Source organism: Dryas octopetala, chromosome 7, assembly GCF_963921425.1.
Source record: "Dryas octopetala chromosome 7, drDryOcto1.1, whole genome shotgun sequence".
Taxonomy (NCBI): domain Eukaryota; kingdom Viridiplantae; phylum Streptophyta; class Magnoliopsida; order Rosales; family Rosaceae; genus Dryas; species Dryas octopetala.
This window is the reverse complement of record NC_141372.1, coordinates 14792408-14814636: the sequence shown is the minus strand read 5'-3', so window position 1 is coordinate 14814636 and position 22229 is coordinate 14792408. Positions and strand designations below refer to the sequence as shown.

The 22229-nt window shown below is 35.3% G+C and overlaps 1 protein-coding gene and 2 pseudogenes across 8 annotated transcripts; 1 reads left to right on the top strand and 2 right to left on the bottom strand.

Annotated features, from left to right (window-relative positions):
• Positions 1-149: 149 nt before the first annotated feature.
• LOC147279974 (pentatricopeptide repeat-containing protein At1g10910, chloroplastic-like) lies at positions 150-7148 on the top strand. 8 transcript variants are annotated; one of them, XR_015123470.1, is made up of 11 exons: positions 150-485; positions 629-884; positions 1941-2098; positions 2883-2984; positions 3455-3608; positions 3718-3780; positions 4706-4832; positions 4943-5106; positions 5658-5762; positions 5846-6715; positions 6864-6922. XR_015123470.1 is itself a non-coding variant. In XM_086251753.1 (10 exons), exons 5-10 carry the CDS (start codon positions 3742-3744, stop codon positions 6995-6997), a joined length of 660 nt encoding a protein of 219 aa, XP_086107879.1. In that variant the 5' UTR covers positions 307-485; positions 629-884; positions 1941-2098; positions 2883-2984; positions 3455-3741; the 3' UTR covers positions 6998-7148. The 8 variants fall into 8 exon arrangements, 2 of the variants coding, with proteins under 2 accessions (XP_086107880.1, XP_086107879.1); XR_015123468.1 differs by having other exon boundaries at positions 1994-2098; positions 3455-3780; XR_015123467.1 differs by having other exon boundaries at positions 1987-2098; positions 3455-3780.
• Positions 7149-7283: 135 nt separating this feature from the next.
• LOC147279973 (3-ketoacyl-CoA synthase 7 pseudogene) lies at positions 7284-9534 on the bottom strand (annotated as a pseudogene).
• Positions 9535-13228: 3694 nt separating this feature from the next.
• LOC147279972 (putative 2-oxoglutarate-dependent dioxygenase AOP1) lies at positions 13229-15395 on the bottom strand (annotated as a pseudogene).
• Between the last annotated feature and the right edge of the window lie 6834 nt (positions 15396-22229).

Here is a 22229-nt window from a genome sequence, read left to right as displayed (position 1 = left end):
AATTCCGTATTTAAACTCTATTATGTTTACATGTTATCCAAACAAGAGAATTTACATATTCTAGAATTTTAAATCACATCATTTTAAATTCCGTCATTTGTGAATTTCTTAGTAATTTCAAACTCCTTCATCCAAACGCTTAAAGAATTTGCAAATGCCTATTTATTAGTAGCCCAAATCAGTTAAAAACTGGAGAATTTGCTACAAGACCAAAGAAACCATTTTTAAAGAATTTGGACCCATCTACCAATAATTGCTACCTAGGAAATATATTATACTTTCAAAATTAGAATCAGGGATTTCATTTGTTATCTTAACTATTGTTCCATCTGCCCGGCAGGATAGGAGGAGGTGGACACTGTAGAAATTCTCCACTTAATGGCTGCCGCTTCTAGCTCTGGCGCTCTTGGGCAGCGAACCTCCTGCCAAGAGGCCAAGGTTGCTTGGTAACTCTCAGCCACTTGTTAGAAGGAAGAACTTCAAAGGTAAGCTTGGATTATTGCTCATGGGAAAGTTAATACTTGTGATATGGTTCAAAGGAAGACCTTCGTTTTGTCTTTCTCCACATTGTTGTGTGAGTGCAAGAAGGAAGCCGAGAGTGCTGATCATTTGTTTTTGCATTGTCCAGTTGCAACGTCCTTTTGGTCGCGACTCTCTAAGGAGACTGATCTGAAGTGGGAAATCCAAGCCTCTAGTGCTGGTCCAAGAGGTATCATTGTTTTGGAGAGAAGAAGAGGGGTGTGTTATTGGGGACCATTGAAATTATGTGGGAAAGAGTCCGAATCTGGCCTTTCCTATGGGTTTCGGTTTCTTCGGAGCTTAGAGACTTTTCTTTTGCTATCATTATGCTGGATTGGAAGGCTGTAGTGTCTAGATTCTTGATGGTATGTTCTGCTGCTGTTTTGTTTAATTGCTGTTTACAAGTTTTTAGCTTCTGCGATAGTGGGTAGCTTATCCACTGTGATGTACATTTATTTTCTATTAATAGAAGTATGTTTCTTTAAGAAAAAAAAAATCAAAATCAAAATTACTGTCTCTGCTTCTTGAGGTAAGAACTGCGTGGATATCCAAGCTTCAAAACTGTACCTTGTATATATTTTGGTCAGTAAGATAAAGAGAGTAGTTCCCCTGAGAATCTTTGTTTAGTCTTTTTTTATTAATTATTATAAACAAGATGTCAATGCCTACATTTTCTAAATAGGTTTGCATTGTTGGCCTAGTTGGTACCTACGTTTCTCCTCTAGAAAGGATGTTCTAAAGTTCAGATCCTCTTCCCCTTAAGTGTTGTAACTAATTAACAAGACTTCCGAATTAATTAGGTTTGAGCAAACACCATATCCTGGAATTAATGTTGATGTAGTTTTTAAGTATTATATTAAGGTAATATACATTAATGATAAAATTTGTTGGTTTACCAATATCCCCAAAGCTTAGGCTATTAGGATGTGCACCGACAATTATTGTATATTCTAACACTCCCCCTCACATGTTGGCCTCTCTCCACCACTAAAACCCAACATGGGCAGTTCAACTTATATTAAGAGGTTGCAACTGCAGTGATTTGAACTCAGTATCTTCTGGTTTGATGCCATAATAAAGTTTGTTGGTTTATCGCTATTCCCAATAGCTTAAACTATTAAGATGTGTGGGCCAACAATTAAATTACATTCTAACGATCCCCAATACCTGCAATCTCCGAGTAGCGTTTATCAGTTCATTCTTTTGGTCGATACAATTTTGCTTATGTTTTAGGCCTAAATATCATTGTAGAGGAATCAACCAGTGTGGTTAAAATTTTGCTTAGATGCTTTTATAGTATCTGGTTCACAAACGGTAACATAAGTGCGGCTTATTTTATGAGTACATGCAATGGGCAGCCTTGTACCTACTAATATCCTGATCTTGTCAACCTATTTATTCTTTGCCAAATTTTGATGCAGCTTCATGACTAAGTGATAATGTATCCTCCTGATCATGCTGCAAAAGCTTGCAGGTTATTTTGACAACTTTATTGGAGGTTTATGTCAGAGGAGGGTTGTTTGAAAAATCAAGAGAATTATTAGCTGAACTTGAAGCTTTGGACTATGCTAAAGATGAGGTACACTAAGATCTTTACCTCTGAATTGTTAGTTTAAAAATCCAAGATTTACCTTTCTTGTCATTGGTATGATTTTCTCTTTGTAAAGGGTGCTTCAGCGCCAAATAGGGCAGCTTATGAAATCACAAAAGTATGTAATCTTCACGAGATCATCTAATAAGTTATATAAGAAACTGACAAGAAGAAATTTAGGCCGAAAAAAGTTTTGATGTTTAAATGCTATGAATATTCTCTTTTTTAGAACCATTTGTAAGGGTTTGATTCCTGTTCCCTTTAAAACCTTTGTTTGCTTGCTTGCACAGATGGTATTAACTTTGGTCTCATTGCCTATAACTTTATTCCCTTCAGTCATTTACAAAAATAACTTTTAAAATGCTATTGTGGTATTCTTTGCAATGATCTTTCTGTGCCTTATCTCAATAAAATTTGTCTCCTTTTCAAAAAATCTCTCTGTATCTTACCTTTCAAACATCTTGTGCTTTCTTAATTAGTGACACTACCAAGTAATCTTTGTTTGGTTTACACTAATGCAACGCTTGCTTGTCAAATATTGGACCACCATAATTTGACAATGCAGCTCTTGTGTATTAACTTCTGGGAACTTCCTTTATTTAATTTTTGGCTCTGTAAAATTTGCTCCTATGGCTTTTGTATGTGTGTTTTTTCTTGGAAAGTTGATACTAAGTTTTATGCTTCAGTTACTGCATTTTCTTAGTTGTCTCTCTTAAATTATTATTTTTTTGTTATGTTCTTGTTTAGCTCATCGAATTAAGTCTATTTGTAGTTGACATATACTATTTATTGATGGATGCCCTTGCTAAGGCTGGGCGTATACATGATGCTAAATTGGTTTTTGATGAAATGAAGTAGAAATCCATCCGATCAGGTATGTTTTGTTATAAACAAATCCTCAAAGAAAGCTTTCCTGTTATTTTGAATATGCATATTATTACTTGTGACACACACTAAAAGACTTAGGCCAAACTGAATTATGCATTTTTGTGTCTTCAATAGTATTTATAGGTTATGAACATCTCTCTGTTGATGCCATTTATTGTTCTTCCTTTATTCCCCTTATAAATTTCCGCTCACAATTTGAAGAGTAAATCTTTGTATTTAAATAAGGTCTTCATCAATTATATCAGCAAAATACTTGCTCTGACATAGGAACAAAAAACTTGTGCATGAATCCCTATTCTGTAAAAATAAGTGACGTCTGCAAGCAGTATACATATTTTTGGAGCTTTGAGAGATACTTCCTTTGAATTTGTCTTTTTTGAAGAATTTTGCTTCCTATGCAGAAATCTAATTTTCTGTGTTTAGTCCTGAAAATTTATGATTTTTTCCCACTTGCAGATGACTATTTGATCATACAGTATCATGATTTCAGCTTTCTGCCGAGGTGGGCTTCTGGAAGATGCAAAGCAGTTGGCTAAGGATTTTGAAGGAAATCATGACAGATACGACTTGGTTATGTTGAATACAATGATCTGTGCATATTGCAGAGCAGGTGAAATGGATAGTGTAATAGAAATGCTGAGAAAAATGGATGAATTAAAAATCACTCCTGATTATATAATACCTTTCATATCTTCATAAAATATTTCTGCAAGGAGAAGCTATACTTGCTTGCGTATCAGACCATGGAGGAAATGCACAACAAAGCCTACCAACCAGATGAGGTATTATGTTCTTACAGGATGCATCATCCTGAGTATACTTGTTGAACACTGCCATTTTCCTTTCATTCTCTTCAAAAGAAAAAAAAAAAAAAAAAGTAAACAAAGAACTGGCTTCCAAATTTGAACATTAATATGACTGTAGGGATTCTTTTCAAGCTGTCCTTTGTCAATTTACTTGCCTATATGTTGTATTAGTGAAGGGAAAAATATGGTGTGTATTGTTGTTTATGCTGTTAGGAAACATAGAAAGCTCCCTGAGAGAGGTACAGTTAGGCAGCTATCTTAGTTGATCAAGTCAGAATTTCCTAAGGACTTGGGATTGAATCCCACCTGAACATAAATGGGGATTTTTAATGGGATGGGTGAACGCTACCCTTGTATTGTTTATTGCATAGGCGCACTGGGCCTCTAATAGACAGAAGAAAAAGAAGTAAAAAAACAAAGGGAATGCTGGCTGTTGGAACTTTTACATTACAAAAGCTGCAGCGCTTTTGGGCTTAATTGTTAGTTGCTCTCTTACTTGAATAATGAATGGTACAAGTCACTTGCATAAATGTTTGCCAACAAAGATTAAAATTTGACTTACCGATGATTTTCTGATCTATTTAATGACAGAATCTCTTTCTTAAGTTAAAGTAAATGTTGGCTTCAATATTAGGTTTTTGGGCAGGAATATGTGATGCCATGGACTGAATAGATTATATTTTCTTAATATTTGTTTATGCCTATAATTTTATTAGTTTGTAAAAGTTTGGCCGTTGAATACAGTTCTTTAAACAGGATCCCTGAGTCTTTGGGTTGGGGATGAGTGATATGATTAATACCTTTTTAGCTCTATTTCTTGCCTTTGAGATTATACTTTAGTTTTATTTTTCAGATTAATCCTAAAATATTTAAGTTGCAATTTAACACTGCTGTATTGCAGGAACTTTGTTCCTCCTTAATGTTTCTTGTGGGTAAGATAAGAGCATATTCAGAAGCATACTCTGTTTACAATATGCTGAGATATAGCAAGCGGACAATGTGCCTTCCAGCTATCTATTTTCATTTCGGTGATGATCCATATTTTCACTTGTGCATTGAGCCACAAATGCATTAAAATCATTCCAATGTTAGATGTTGAAAATGTGTGACAGCATTTTCATTCCAATGCACTATGCAGGACCAACTGAGGTACAGTGGCATGCCAAAACACGAATGAAGAGGGATCCTGCCGGTATGGGACACCCAACAAAGAAGAGGGATTTATATGGCCCTGATGATCATGGAAAAAAGGTGTTAAGCATGGCTCCTGACCTCGAGAAGCTTAATATTTTGCCATTCTTGGTAGGTGATACACTGCTTTTGGTTAATTGCTGGAGTTCTCATGATTGTGCTTATTTCTTAAATTAATATCTATTATCTGCAGTTTGATACATTTTTTACATTGTTCTATTACCTTTAAGTTTATAATTTCATATGCATTGAAACCGCATTGATGTTTTTTGGTTAACTTGGAAATTACATTGTTTTTATGAGTACTCGAACATGAAGCTTGGGAGAGGAAAGGTAGCACCCTTATATTCCCATTTAAGGAAAAAAACTACCATAGATCACAAAGCTAATAAGGTTGCAAAATTAAACTGTAAATACTAAACAACAAAGCTAGGTGCTCAGTCGGATTCAACTTCCTGCAGTTTAATCTTCCCATATCATTTAGCAACTGAATTGTTGTGTAAAGATACCCACCTCTCTATTAATAACTCACAAAACAAGTTTCTCGCTTATTCATTCTCCAACTCTCCCTCCTCTTCTTCTCTTCTGTTTTTTGCAAATAAGATCAGATTCGTAACTCTGTTAATTTTTTTTGACCATTTGATAATGTGGAAGCGACCCAGCAATCAAGGATCTTACATGAAATGACTAAAATACCCATACCTGAGAAGGTTCTGCATATTCTACTAGCGGGACGGCTTCTTAAAGATGCTTATGTAGTAGTCAAGGTTAGCTATATTGTTTTAAAGATTTTCGTAGCTTACAACTATTATCTTAACTATTCCTTTTTTGTTTTTGTTTTTCTGGTCAGGACAATGCAGGGTTTATTTCTAAGCATCCATCGTTGATTCCAATCTTGATTTCCATTGTCAACCAAACATTGAAATCAATTCCACTCCATGCTTGGTTACATGGCCACCCCCATCCCTTTCCATTTCATTCTAGCAACCAAACATCACCTAACCGCAATATAGGGTTGGGCATATACCTCACAGTCATTTGCATGTGGTCCCTAGGGCACCTTCATAACTACTCACACATGTATATGCGCACACTCATGCGTGCTTACAAAGTGAAGCTAATAAACAGATATTGAAAAAGTAACATGATATGAAATCTCAATTTAAGTTACCACCCAGCTTGTAGGATCCCCAAATGCCAATTGTTCATGGTTTTCTTATATTCCACTTGATTAAATGAACTCGTGTTCACACTCCAGGTCATCATACATAATTATTCATATCTGTTCCCTTCTTGGAACCCAGAAAATTCGAGTGAACATATTGATTTGTGAGGGGGTTGTCTTGGAGCTATTTATTCATGTTTGTTCATTTTTTGGGTTCTATATCTTATCTTTCCAGTCTTTATGGTGGATTATATGCAATGGAAGCTTTTTATCTACCTCTTCTTTGATTTATTTGTTTATTGCTGGGGGATATACAAGAGAGACACCTTGTAGAAACTAGTGGAGAAAATCTTAATAAGCAATGAAATCCTGAATGGATGTAAAATCCTCAATAGAAGCTTGTCATCTATCTCTAGCTTTGACTTTCAGAAATCATAGCTCAGCATCCTTCCTGCATTCTACAGGGATTATGTGAGATGGCCATATCACGCTATATTTCACACCCTGAGAAGAAGGAATTGCTTCTTCAAATGCTACAGTGGATGCTGAGACGGGGTTAGTGATTCATCAACGAGAAATCTAATTCTAAAAAATTTAACTTATTTGGTCGCCAACACATTGCGCAGATACTGTCAAAGCAGCATATGATCTCAAAACAAAATCTTCTAAGAAGGATAACTGAGTGAAAACTGTGGAATTTCAGGTACCTTCCATCGTGGCCTTACTATATGCGAGAAGTGCAATTTAATACTGAAGGATGACAGTGCTAGTACGTATAACATGTCTTTCACATTTATGAGTCAGTTGTTTGTTGTATCGGAATGCTTCCATCTTTGACTGGTTTTAACTGATCCCAATATGTAGTGCAATAATTGAATTATGCTAATTGTATAACCTTGAGTGCATGTAATCAGATTTTGGAATTCTGTTCTAATTCTTTTGCTATGTAAATTGACCTACTTTTTCGTGGTGACAGTTAGTGAATCTTTGACTACTGAATGGGCTACATAGTGAGTATCATAAACTCAGGTGGTGCATGAATATGTTTTTCTCTTTTCTTTTTCTTCACTTAACTTCTTTTTCTGATGCAATAGGCATTTGCATGGCTAAGATTTGTCGCATGATTGCTCTAGATTCTAGCATCAGTCATGCAGCTGTAATGTATTTAGAGTACTAAATGTAATAAATGAATCAACGTACCTTCTGACAAAAAAAAAAAAAAAAAGAATCAACATACCTAGAAACCATGTCTGTTGGTTCTGATGGCAGTCTTAGCGATAATTTTGGTCACGATTTTGCTTTCACAGGCTCCTCTCTCCCAAATTTTTTGAAGGAAAAGTTGGGTGCTAAGGACTTTACCATTTAACTTAAAGCAGGCTGTCCCCTTTTAAGAATAGAAATGTTGTTGCCAAACTCGATCAAGGAGTTTGTGTCATTATAAATTGGAATAGGCTAATTTTATGAGAAATGTACAAGTGATAGGTTTGCTTTAGAAATAAGGGGAACTTAGTTTTTTTGCTGTTAGTTCAAAAAATACGTTGGTTAACCCCAATATGACATGATTAATTAATGGGTTGGGTTAGTGTCGAGTAATTTGACACAATTAATTAAATAGGTTAGGCTAGAGTTGACTTGTCTATAGCACGAACACAAAATGACAGGACACAAACACGATCCACTAACACGAATTGTCACATGCACCTACTTATTGTCTAGCTAATGTTTCTTTTAGAACGTTATGTATAAATATCTACATTGATTTATTATTATTCATTGAATGAAAGTATTTAATTCTTGAAAATCATCATTCTCTCTAGACACAAAGTGTTCTTCTTCTGTAAAATCTTATTGCTTATTTAAAAGGGAAAATAAATAAATAATAAAGGTTTCAATTCTGATCAATGGTTACTACAACACATTAGATATCATTAGGTTACATTTGTGAACTCTTCAATAGGGTACAAATGGATTCTGTCTGACCACGCATTTCTTTCTGTTGGATCAATATCCGAAATGCATTTCCAAATTGCACTGTTACACTTGAAGCCACTTCCAAAGGCAATTTGCCACACATGGTTTCCTTTCTTCATCTTTCCTTTTGCCTCCAAATAGCAGAGCTCATACCAAACTGAAGAAGATGAAGTATTTCCAAATCTATATAATGTCATCCTGGAAGCTTCCCCATCTTCCTTGTTCAGTCCGAGACTCTCTTCTATGCCATCAATCACTGCTCTTCCACCAGCATGTATACAGAAATGCTGAAGAGCCTTGTTGAAATTTGGTACATAGATTCCCTCCTGGCTTGGTAAAGTCCAAAGTTTCCTGCGAATCACTGACCATCCAAATCGGAGCTGCTCCGAATATGGTAGCACAAGTGGGCCTAACTTTGAGATGTTAATTTTAAGGGCTTTTGCTGCTACATGTACAAGATCCCGTGATAGTGAGACCCCAACAATCCCAGCTTCGTCGGGTTTCTGGAAAACAGATTGGTATGCTTGATCATCCGAACCAATGTGCGTTCGGACAAGATGCCGGAGCTTATACTTAGCTCTTCGCTTGTCTTGCTTCCTATTGGATAGTAGAATAGCAGCTCCCCCCATCCGAAACAAAATGTTGGGAAGAAGCATGGATTTTTTTGTACCCTTGTACCCACTGGGAGTTACAGCTTCCATGCTGAGAACTAAAGCCAAGGAATTCTTGTGAACTTTTAGAAGATCTTTAGCCAAACTTATTGACAAGATTCCAGCACCGCAACCCATTCCACTCAGGTTGATGCTCTTTATGTTGCTTCGGAATCCAAACTTGTTTATGACTGTAGATGTAATGGAAGGTGTAGGGCAGAAAAGGCTACAATTTGACACAAGAATGTCGATGCTTTTAGGATTTATTTTGTGCTTGGAAAGCAGGTCTTTGACAACAGTGAAGAGAACAATTTCAATTTCTTTTCTAGCACCGACTGAAGAAAGACAAGGCGGCAGCTCATGTAGTGAAATAGGCATGCAAGTCTCTTCTCCAATGCCTGATCTTTCCAATACCTTTGCTTGGAAACTGACACATTCTGTGTCATAAAATCCAGATCTTTCGAGGTGTTCAATGAAGCTCGATTTTGAAACCCGCAAGGTATCAGGAGGCAGATAGCAGGTGAAATCGATAAGGTATGTACTCTTGGATCTGAAAAGCAAATAGAGAACTGCAATGATCAAAACAGTTGCAGCTAAGAAATGGGTGAGGGAGATTGGAAATTCTGAAATGATAGATGAAAAGGATCTTCTAACCAATGTAGTCTCCATAATGACTTGTTGGACGGGGTTAACTAGGAGCTTGTTCTGATATTTTTGCTTATATATATCTTAGCAGGCAATGAGGAAGTTAGTAAATTATTTTTCTGATGTTCAATCAAACAATTCCAGAGTTCTCTCTCTCTCTCTCTCTCTCTCTCTCTCTCTCTCTCTCTCTCTCATACACACACACGCAATATGAGGAAAGAAACGGTCAGAACATGAAAACCCAACCTCAACAACCTTTTATCTATTACGTTTGCATATTTTCTTACTTTTTATGAGTTAAAGAGTATGGCTTTGCACTCATAGCTATCCAAGGCTGAGATTTTAGGTATGAAAGAGCACGACTACAAAGATTCATCCAAATTACTATGACATGATTTTTTCTTTTCACAGCTAAAAGTTACTAGGGTTTTTTTTCCTAGTTTTAAGTACGGTAGACTCTTTTTTTTTCTTCTAAAAGTCCTTGTACTTCATAAAAATTACACAAAATATACATGTACTCACATACATGCTTTTTTCAAATCGGAGGATTGGGATTTATAAATAAAGACACCAAAACAACAATCTCTTTGGAGAAGAAGATGAGCAGGTACATGCTTACTCGCACAGACATATACCACAAACACATACGTGGTATATGATGCAAACATTAACCTATCTTGATTAATGTACCTTTTCCAACAAGCACCTGAGATGCTGGACCATATCTTGATTAATTGTTCCTTTGCTCAAGTTATTTGACTCCATGCTTATAGGCTTATAGCAAATGCATTACGTACACCTCCAAATCAATCAGTTCGTTAATATCGATAATTATTAATTGGTCAGGCTTCAACATTTTTTGTCCTTCGGCTGTCCACATTTGAGACCCATTTACTTAGTTGTGGCCTCATTAGAAGTTCGGAAAAAACTTACCTATTCCAATGTTGTAGTGACGCATCTCTTGAAGAGAGAGATAGAGACAAGAGATGAGAGAAAAAGAGAGAAAGAGAGTGAGAGTAGAGAGAGAGCCAATGAGAGAGGGTGAGGATACCATGTAAATATCACATGGGGTGATATGTAAGTTTTTTTCTTAGAGGTTTTTGTTTGTTATTTTGTTTGGTAAGAAAAAAAGAACTACAATTTTCATAAAGAAAAATTGGGTTTTTAGCAGTGTAGTAAAATGGGCATGCATGGTTTCCTTTTACTTTTGAGTGTAAATATTTCGTTTTTTATTAAATAGATGGTTGCATTCCATGGGTAAAGGCAATCTCTAGTTTGTTTAATCATGAAGTTTTCATGTGCAGACGAATATTATGAAGCCTCTTACACTTGAGAACCTCCAACTTGCATGAAACAAAGCAAGCAAGCACTAGTACCCCGGAATAAACTGCCCTCAAGACAGGGTCCACTAAATTGAGGAAGCATCATAATGCCTCTTGACATTAATTTGCTCTATTAAACACTCCAAGCCAATGTTCAAGCACTCGCCTACAAGAGGGCCAATTAAAAATGAGTACTTATATTTCTACCTCTTTGTCCTATTTTTCGGGCCACCTACCTTAATTTTATACCCATCATTAAAATTTAACAAAATATAAAAACATGTTTCCCACCTCTCATTATTCTTATTCCTTTGATATCAACTCAAACACTCACTAGTCTTCCCAAAACAAAATAAATCCATAATTGGGTCATCTAGGTCTGTTGTTCTAATGAAGCTAGGGAGGTCCCTCAATCGGATACCCTTCATGCCTAGTATCCAATCTATTACAGTATCCAAATACCCTTTTATCAAATAACTAGCATCTGCAAATCCAAAGAAATAATTAGTAAAAAGTCAGTGGTTTCCAATATTCCAAATGATCACTCAGAAATTTGATGTCAATTCCTCATTTTGATTTAAAATCATCCCCAACGGCCGCTTTTGAAAAGTTTATCATAATGTGAGCCACTTAATCCGTATATATAGATTCCCATATAATACCTGTGCCTTTTCTTTTATGTGAGATACGGGAATCTTTTAATCGCCGTTCGTTTGGTTATTTGTGTGTGGCTCAGATTTAACTGAGCCAAAAAGAAGGATTTTAGGACTTCAATTAGGATTAGAGGAGCAACATTTTAGTTGAGGACTCGGGGCAAAATTGGATAAGAGGAAGAAAAACAAGCACAATTTTTGCAGCATCATCAACATTTTCTTCAGACGGTTTGTGTTATCTTTAGGACGTCTATTTAGGTAGTTCATGTATTTCCCATAACAATTAATTTATCTTCTAGATTCTTTATTGACTTTATGTGTAAGATCCTTATTGAATTGTCACTATATATAAAAGGAGAGTGGTGCAGCGTAGCATGCAAGTAATAGAGAATAGGGAAAACAGCGTTAACCCTAAGAAAGAATCTGGAGTCCACCAGAAAAATGCTAGAAATCTCAAGGTTTTTTGATTAAAATAATAATAATAATAATAATAATAATAATAATACAAACAGCAAAAAAGGTTGTTTAAATACTTTCACAACCCTATACGTTCGAACTTCAAAACGAAAATAAAAATGAAAATAAAGTGCAATTTAGGAAACTTATTCAAAAATACTAAATTACTTATTTGAAGTCCTAAACGAAAGAATTTAGCCAAAATAGGCCCTCAATCATCGCCTGTGGACCCATTTGGATTATTGCTTATTTGGATTTGTCTCGTCGTTCCCTTTGAATCGGTATATCATAGACTCATTTCTGACACTGGGCCGGGCTGAAGCCTGTTCCTTTTCTTGGCTTTCTGGCAGTCGAGTTGTTGCATGAACCGTTCTGCCATTTGTTCTATATCAGAGAGTGATCAGCTCTCAAAGTAGGCTTATTCTTGGAGAAATGAGAATTAGTTTCCACTTTGTCTTTGCAGTTTTTCTTCAAACAAATTGTGGTTGCCCATATCTTTAAGGAATACAACCAATATATGAAAGGGCCGATTACAAATAAATCAATAAACTTTTTCACAATTACATATTAATCAATGCACTTTTTCATAAGTATATTTTAGTCATTATTGACCAAAATGGAAAAATATAAATTACAATAGATTAATAAACATATATTACTATTAATATTTAGATTTTTATTAGGTTCGTGTTTAACTGCTACGCAGCAAAATGGCTTAGAGTTTAGCTCCCGAATTTTAGACTCTAAACCCTCTGCCCAAAACTCGAGACCAAAACCCTAAGGCATAAGCCCTAATTCTAAACCAGCCCTAATTCTAAACCCGATTTATATACTCTAAATCTTAATTATATACCCTATATCTCATTTATGTACCCCAAATTATAAATAATGAAAAAAAGGAATAGACAAATTGATATTTTTCAATGCACCAAAATACATGACATGATCAAGTGGATTGAGCTTTATGACAAATTAGTGACTAAAGTGTGGTATAATTTCAAAACTTATTGACCTTTATGGAATTTTTTTTTTTTTACATTGACCATTATATAATTTTGAAATGTTTTATTAATTTAAATGAAATTTGCAATGTATAAAAGTCCCTGCAACTACAATTGGGAAGTATAATAAGAAACCAAGTACAATATATATGACATCAACACAATATATGACGTTTTTATTCATTGGGGAAAAAAACAAAGAAAATATATTATATTCCAGCAATGTATGTTTTATTCTGAAACCAATATAAAAATCCTATTTCTTTATTGATTTGATAAAAAAAAAAAAAAAATCAAATGCCACAATATGCCTTGACGGTAAGGGATGGTCCAGAAGTGGACCAATGAGTTGTGCTTTAATATATTTTGACTAATCAAGTGACTTATATCTTAAGGGATTGTCCTTGTCCACAAGCACCTTCGGTATGTATGCTACCCCTTTTTTGAGTGAAGAAAGCCCAAATGAGTATCTAACCTTATTTTCCTTCACAAAGACTCGATCTTTGTATACAAGACCGTATTCTATCATCGCTCCAAACCCAGTATGAAAAATAAAATAGAAAATTAGGATTAAATATCAAATATATATCAATAGTTTTTCAGTAAAACAGTAATACACTAATTTTTTTTTAGTTTAGGTACTAACCTAGAGTAAGACATTTTGGATTAGGTTACAAATCGGTTTGTTGTACAGTTGTGACTGTTTCAAATTCATAAAAATTTTAAATTTATAAGGGTTTAATACTTTTGATTTAGGCTTGGGGGATGAAGTCCTATAACTCAGAGACTAAACATTAAAGTTTAAACCTTGCAAATATTGAAAAAAACAAAAAATTGGATAAAAAAGTTATGACTGTTAGACAGTCATAGCTTGGTATAACCATGGTTTTTAAAATTAATAACTAAACTGAAGTTTAGTATCTAAAATGAAATGACAAATGTTTTAGTAGTTAAAATGAAAAACATTGCAATTTGGTACCTAAAGTCAACAAACCTAAAATAAAATAAAACTTGGAATTAATGACACTAGAATAATAAAAAAAAAAGAAGTAATTAATTAATGATATAGGAGAAGGATCCATGACATCATATTTTTGACACAAATTTTCAATGGGGCCCACTCTATATAGGATTTCAACTATCCGAACCGTCTATTTTTAAGGTCTTCATTAAAGGATCATCCTTGCAAAAAATTAAGTAAATTGAAAACCATTTACCATATAAAATTAAATGGTCAACATTTCAAGTAGAATGTCACGGATCCGCTCCCATTTACCGTCTATTGAAAACTCTTCCATAAAGTAGACAGAAATATTATTAGACAAATAGCTAATTGATAATTGTTAAAGGATATTATTATTGGCACTCCAAAAAAGTCATCCAGCATGCACTCAAATTTTAAAAAAACATAAGATAAAATTTGTACATGTTGAAGTACTGCAAAATGACCTTTTTGGAGTGGCAATAACACATCCTAGCTTCTTAAATAATTCGTAATTCACACTATAAATAATCACCTCAATTGATCTACAAGGGATGCCAATCAATTAAATTGGTTTCACATGTGAATTTCATCATCAAGCTAGAGTAGAATTACCCACAATGCACCCAAGTTTGATCCATCTCACCCCCAAACTAAAAAAAAAAAAAAGCTAGCAAATTGATTTTTAATCTATTAAATAAAAAGACGAGTGTGGTTGGGCTTATAATTAAGTGGGATTTTCAAAGTTGCAACTCACTTATATTATGTATGTATGTGAGACATGTGATATATATATACATAATTTTTCTCTAAAAAGGATGTCTGCATTTTTCAAAATTTGGGGATGCCGACATAGTACCGACATGGGGTAGATAATGTGTCGACACAAATGATATGCTGCAGCAAGTTTTGGAATTTCGTGTTGTCACACTGTCTACCCCATGTCAACACTGTGTCGGCATCCTCAAATTTTGAAAAATACAGACATCTTCTCTAGAGAAGGACTGATATTGAATTTCTCTTTAGAGAAGATGTCCGCATTTTCTGTCGATACAGTGCTGACATGAGGTAGACAATGTGTCGACACAGATAATGTGTTGTAGCAAGTTTTGGAATTTCATGTCGACACACTTTCTACCTTATGTCTGCATTGTGTCGGCATCCGCAAATTTTAAAAAAATACGGACATCCACTCTAGAGAACGACTGTAGTTATATTAAATGAAAAATTATGGCATAAACATACGTACCTGAAATATATCACTTGCTAGGAATACGAAAGATGAAGGTGGAAGATCAACAAATATCCATTGATCATCCTTTGTATTTACCTCCAAACCATTGACATGATTTTGACAGAGAATGGTGGAAAAGCTCTTTTCTGTATGACTAACTAGACTCACACTTTCACCTTTCTTGGGTTCTCTGTATTTTAATAATTTGAGAGCGTAAAAAGTCAATTGAATGTGATCATCATGATACTTCTCTACACCATAATTCTCGAATACCATTCTCGTCACAACTTCATTTAGTCCTGCCACCAGTTTCATATGCATCTCAACACTGTTACTGTAGGCCCAAAAAAAAAAAAAAAACAAGAATTAGCTAGACAAGAATTGAAATGAACAATCCAAGAACATATGTTTTGAAAAGTATACTGAAACTAATGGTTTCCGTTGGGCCAAAAAATATGTGAGAATCTCTGAAGTTCTTCTGGGTTTGAAACATTATCAAGGAACATGGCTTCATAGGCAGGGTTCTTAGTAAAATAGCTAGCAAAAGGCTTGTATTTGTAAGTACGTTGGGCTTTGATTTCTGTGGGGAAATCAAACATCTCGCTCAATGTACCAAACAAAGTGTTGTGAAGCTCCAAAGAGACTTTGTTGGACAGGATTGCAATGAAACAACCAAACTCTTCGAGTGCATGGCAAACTTAATTCTCTGCGAGCTGAATGCCAAGAACTTGTCCCTGGCTTCCAGAAGTCCTCTGATTTGGAGAAATCTACCACCGGAATTTTGGTCACTGTTTGGGTGCTCGTGGTGTTCTTTTTCAGCTCACAAGCAAAGGAAAAGATGGAGAAAGATTTGTTGGAGAAGAGAGATCTCACAAGATGATTAAATTATATGGAAAAGGTGGTCCATGCTAGCCATCTGTTTAGTCGTTTGGCGCATGAAGTTTAAAGGGAGTTATAAATTTTTGCAAAATTTATGGATTCTATAGATTCTTTTTGATTTTCATAAAATCCATCAAAATTTGTAAGGAAAAGGTTGGAATTCTCATAGCCTTTGTTTTTTGAACAAAATCCACCACTTAATGAAATCCTTTAAATTAAATCAATTAGTTTTTTAATACGCCTAGATTTATATAGAATCTATAAAATTCTGAATTGAATATATACATATATTTATAATTGTGAATTAAATACACCTATATTTCTATATGAATTTTCAAATTCTCTTAAAATCCATTAGGATCCATTTGGATGGAGTTATTTCATTGGGGGGACTTGGATTAGGGCTCCCCAAATCCAAATCCTCATGTTTGGATCCATGATTTGTTTTCTAAGAAATAGAGACAAAGTGTGGTTGTTGGGGTTTGAGCCCTCAACCTTATACACACAAGCAATATCCCAACCAACTAAGCCAAACTTGTATTTGTATTCTATTGTCTATTTTTATATATTTATCCTAAATTGCTAAATATTTGAAAAAAAAAAATATGAGAAAAAAATATGAAATCCTCACTTTTAAAATTTTTATCCAAAGAACATAATTTCAAATCTAAAGATTTTAATATTAATACATAGATATCAAATGTGCTTATATGTATTTGAAATTCAAATTCAAATTGAAGAATCCAAACGGGCCCTAGAATCCCAATTGAATACACCCCCCTTAGGCCAGCCCATTGTAATTACTACCTTGGACCATAGGATACTAATCTCTATTCTATGCTAATCTTATTTCATATTAATTTCCATGTCCTCTATTTGATTATATAACACAGTTTGCAATAGTAAAAAGAAACGAAAGATCCATGTCCTTTATTTGATTATTTGACATCCTATCTTAATCGTTAGACCACATTTTACAACAGATAATTGTAGGACTGCAAGCTACATTGGTTTGATACATAGATGAGGATCCACTTCACTCTTATGGCCCATTTGGTTCAAGTTTTGGAGGCCTGGGAATAAGAAATCTCATTCCCATGTTTGATAAGTACATGGAAAAGAAATCAATTCCTGGCCCACTCAACGTTTTTCACATTTCAAAGATTAGGTGGATTGATGTAATATGCAGAGACCTAAAAATTGACCTATTTATCATTTACATCCCAATTGAATACACCCCCCTTAGGCCAGCCCATTGTAATTACTGCCTTGGACCATAGGAGACTAATCTTTATTCTATGCTAATCTTATTTCATATTTTCATGTCTTCTATTTGATTATATAACACAGTTTGCAATAGTAAAAAGAAACAAAAAATCCATGTCCTTAATTTATTTGATTATTTGACATAAAGTCTTCATCGTTAAACCACATTTTACAACAGATAATTGTAGGACCCCAAGCTACATTAGTTTGATACATAGATGGGGATCCACTCCACCCTTATGGGCCGTTTGGTTCAAGTTTTAGAGGCCTGAAAATAGAGGTGTCAAACGGGTCGGGCTGGCCGGAGCACGGCACAGAACGACACGATTAAATGGGCCAGGTCGGGCTGAAGTTTTTAGCCCATCGGACACGGCACGACCACAACACGGGCCAAGCACGGCACGAGCACGAGCACGAAATGGGCCCAAATTAGGCACGACTATTTTAACATTTTTTTTCCATTTTTAAAGAACTTTTCAACAAAAATATTTAATTTTCATGAAAAATAATGTTAATATTTAATTATAAAAAAGAAAAAATATCATGAGATTAGTTTTATCACCCTAAAAAATAAAAAAATAAAAAGGTCCGTGGGCCGACACGTTTAAGGCACTGCACGAGCACGAATGGCCCGCAGGCCGTGGGCCGTGCCAGGCTTAGGTCTTAACTATATGGGTCAGCTCGAGCACTGCACGAAAGCATGATGGGCTCAACTTAAACGGGCTGCCCCGTTTGAGACCTCTACCTAAAAATGAGAAATCAATTTCATTCCCATGTTTGGTAAGTACATGGAAGGGAAATCAATTCCTAGCCCACTTGACATTTTTCACATTTCAAAGATTAATTAGGTGGACTGATGTAATATTTAGAGACGTAAAAATTGACCTATTTATCATTTACATCCCTTATTCCCACGTTTGGTAAGTACAGGGAAGAGAAATCAATACATGGTCCACTCGAAATTTTTCACATTTCAAAGATTAGGTGGATTGATCGATGTAATATGTAGAGACGTAAAAATTGACCTATTTATATATCATTTACATCCCAATTGAATACACCCCCCTTAGGCCATCCTATTGTAATTACTACCTTGGACCATAGGATACTAAGCTCTATTCTATGCTAATCTTATTTCATATTTTCATGTCCTCTATTTGATTATATAACACATAGGGAGAGGCTAGGGATCAGAGTTTACTTGCTTACTTGTTAGAGTAAGGGAATAGGAATTAGGGAGGAGCACGTACTTCCACTACGAGATAGAGAATAGGTCCTTTTTTTTGGAAGGAACAATCTTTGAAAGAACTATAAAATAAGAGCGTTTTCCCCTCGGCAAGCAGAGTTACCTCAGCCAGCCGGCTAACTCCCTTCTTCAAGTAGAGTTACCTCTTCCAGATACCGGTACCTTTGTCCCTTCTTCTGTTACCTATCTCAACTCTTCGAGTCGAGTTCTAGTTGCTATAAGAAAATTATCCCATTGAGTTGTGAGTTCGTTCCAGTGGACTATATAACCATGCATAGCTTTGCCTTATGAGGGACGTACAGTTTGCAATAGTAAAAAGAAACGAAAAAGCTATGTCCTTTATTTGATTATTTGACATCCTGTCTCAATTGTTAGACCAACTTTTACAACAAATAATTGTAGGACCGCAAGCTACATTGGTTTGATACATAGATGGGGATCCACTTCACCCTTATGGCCCGTTTGGTTCAAGTTTTGGAGGCTTGAGAATGAGAAATTTCATTCTCACGTTTGGTAAGTATAAGGAAGGGAAATCAATTCCTAGCCTACTCGACGTTTTGCACATTTCAAAGATAAGGTGGATTGATGTAATTTTTAGAGACGTAAAAATTGACATATTTATCATTTACACCCCCTATTCTCACGTTTGGTAAGTATATGGAAGACAAATCAATTCTTAGCCCACTCAACGTTTTTCACATTTCAAAGATTAGATGGATTGATGTAATATTTAGAGACGTAAAAATTGACCTATTTATCATTTACATCCCAATTGAATATATACACCTCCCTAGGGCAGCCCATTGTAAATACTACCTTGGACCATAGGATACTGTGGGACCATGAAATATTCTAGCATAGGACCATGGTTTATTCTAGCATGGGACCTATCCATTCTCATAAAGAATGAGGGGACCTATCTATTCTCATGGGTCTATTGGAAAATGCATGAAATATAGGACCCATGATGTTAGAAGAACACGACCTATGTTTTGAGAGACCTACAAGTTATGGACGTTGTGGGACCATAGATAAATTCTACATGGGACCTATGTCACATATTTGGAGTGGGTCCGGAGAAATTAGAGAAAGGCATAGGGCCCCTAGATATTACATAAATGGGGGATGCCTTGACTTAGATGATGGGACCTATGCTCTTATAAATACGATGAGACCAATAGATAAGGTTCTATTACCTATAACAAAGGAGGTGCCTTGACTCAAACAATAGGACCCATACTTGTGGAAGTCTAAAAGGGTCCCATGGACAAGGCGCCATCACCAACAACACCGGGGGTATGAACACCATAAAATGGGACGACCCATTGAGCACAGAGCAAGGGGAACAATCTCCACATGCATCTAGGAGGGCCGGATGCTTCCAAACATATGGACACACCCAAATCCATGGAACCATCCGAACCCATAGATCCCTTCAAATCCATGGGTCCATGTTCCTACCCAAACTCACGGACGCTTCCAATTGCAAGCTCACGGAGGTATTACTATACAAGCCACGACTAAAGGGACCTAAGAACTTCATGTTCTACTAGGAAACCAACTCTTATACGAATTAAATGGCTTAAATCCTCTCCAAACAAGGATTCAAGTATAGGAGTTCAATCCAATATGGATTATACTTCCCGTTGATTACAAGTTTAAATCAACTTACAATCCTAAGGCCATAGAGATTACATCATCTCCTATAAATAGACTCTCATAAGATCATTCAAAGGTAAGTAATTCCAAAGCTCTAAGCCAATGCCCTGAGTTGATAATTGATCTTGTTTTCTAACTTGACCGTCGGAGAGCCTTTGGCCGGCACCACACCGGTGCCCCTTTACCTCCGAAGGTTTTCTATGTTTTCAGGACCGAAGATTTCTGGACTCAAGCTACTTGGAGATTTCGTGTTACAACAGATACTATTCTCCATTCTATGCTAATCTTATTTCATATTTCCATGTCCTCTATATGATTATTTGACATCCTGCATGTCTTAATTGTTAGACCACATTTTACAACATAGATGGGGAGGTCCCTCAATCGGATACCCTTCATGCCTGGTATCCCATCTATTACAGTATCCAAATACCCGTTTGTCAAATAACTAGCATCTGCAAATCGAACAAAGAAAATAATTAGTACAAAGTCGGTGGTTTCCAATTTTCCAAATGACCACTCAGAAATTTGATTTCAATTCCTCATTTTGATTGATTAATACAATAGTACGACTTTAAGAGGAATGAAGCCCTTTTCAATGAGAGGCCGATACTGAAGGTAGCCCATGAAGCCACAAGCACTTGTTCACTTGTGGATGAACTCTATATTCACAAAAATTATGTGGAAGCCTTTGTAGTGGAGTTTAACTAATTTCAGTATTGGATTCATGCTCAATTGAGCTGGGACTGGTACACATACTGCATGTGGCTTAATCTCTCAAGTCAAGGCATTGGAACCCATTAATTCAAATTGTACATAAACTAAGGCAATGCTGATCAGGAAAATGGGATGCTGCGTGGGAAAGACAAGTCTGATTTACAAGTTTTATAATCATCCCCAATGGCCACTTTTGAAAAGATTCTCATAATACCTGTGCTTTTTCTTTTATGTGACATACATGAATATTTTAATGGCCGTTCATGTGGCTCAGATTTAACTGAGCCAAAAAGAAGGATTTTAGGACTTCCATTAGGATTAGAGGAGCAACATTTTAGTTGAGGACTCGGAACAAAATTGGATAAGAGGAAGAAAAACAAGCACAGTTTTTGCAGCATCATCAACATTTTCTTCAGACGGTTTGTGTTATCTTTAGGACGTCTATTTAGGTAGTTCATGTATTTCCCACAACAGTTAATCTATCTTCTAGATTCTTTTTTGACATTATGTGTAAGATCCTTATAGAATTCTCACTTGAGGGGATATATAAAAGGAGAGTGATCAGCTCTCAAATATATAAAAGGCCATGCAACTACAATTGGAATGTATATATAATAAGAAACCAAGTACAATGTGACATCAACACAATACTTAAGATCGAAAGCATGCATACATGACGTTTTTATTAATTGGAAAAAAAAACAAAGAAAATATATTTGTTGGAACATTAATCAGAAATATGGATTTGATAACAAGAAATTTCAATAATAGATAATAATAATAATACAATAAAATGTATACACACTTTAAATAAGTAAAAGGAAAAAAAATAGACACAAAGAAATACTAACTGATTGTGATTGAGGCTTGGATATTGCAATGTCCTAAAGACAGAATTTCACCCCTGCACTTGTGCTTAATTGCAGTTCTTTTGGCGTCCGTCCTCCCAGGATAAAACAATCAATAATTCTAAATTGAAGCACTACAATTTTGAACTCTAGCGAACCAATTATATATTTGTACTCTCTTTAGTAAATGATAGGAGGAGAAGAATAGAGTGACTAGAAACTAGAAAAATTACTTGATAAATAATACAGAGCATCATGGGTTTATATAGAACTCAAGAGGTGCTTGTGAAAGAACACAACTAAATACTAAACAATACACACGGTGGCTGTTCACAAAGAAAGATGCAACTCTTGCATCAAACATATCCTTGTGAAGAGGCACAACCAACTACTGCAATATGTGGCACTACTTGGCAAAAGGAAAGTGACTGTTGGATTGTCAACAACACCTTTCAGTTTTCATTCAATATTAGAAATTAAATATTATAATATAAAATGAATATTATAACATATAATTTCCAACAATCCCCCACATGAATT

Bases quoted from the DNA above. Each gene is read 5' to 3' on its own strand.
- LOC147279974 (XM_086251753.1), top strand. From the start codon at position 3,742: ATGGAGGAAATGCACAACAAAGCCTACCAACCAGATGAG. The intron at 3,781-4,705 runs GTATTATGTTCT...GCTGTATTGCAG, and splicing joins AAGCCTACCAACCAGATGAG to GAACTTTGTTCCTCCTTAAT. The intron at 5,107-5,657 runs GTAGGTGATACA...GAAGCGACCCAG, and splicing joins TTAATATTTTGCCATTCTTG to CAATCAAGGATCTTACATGA.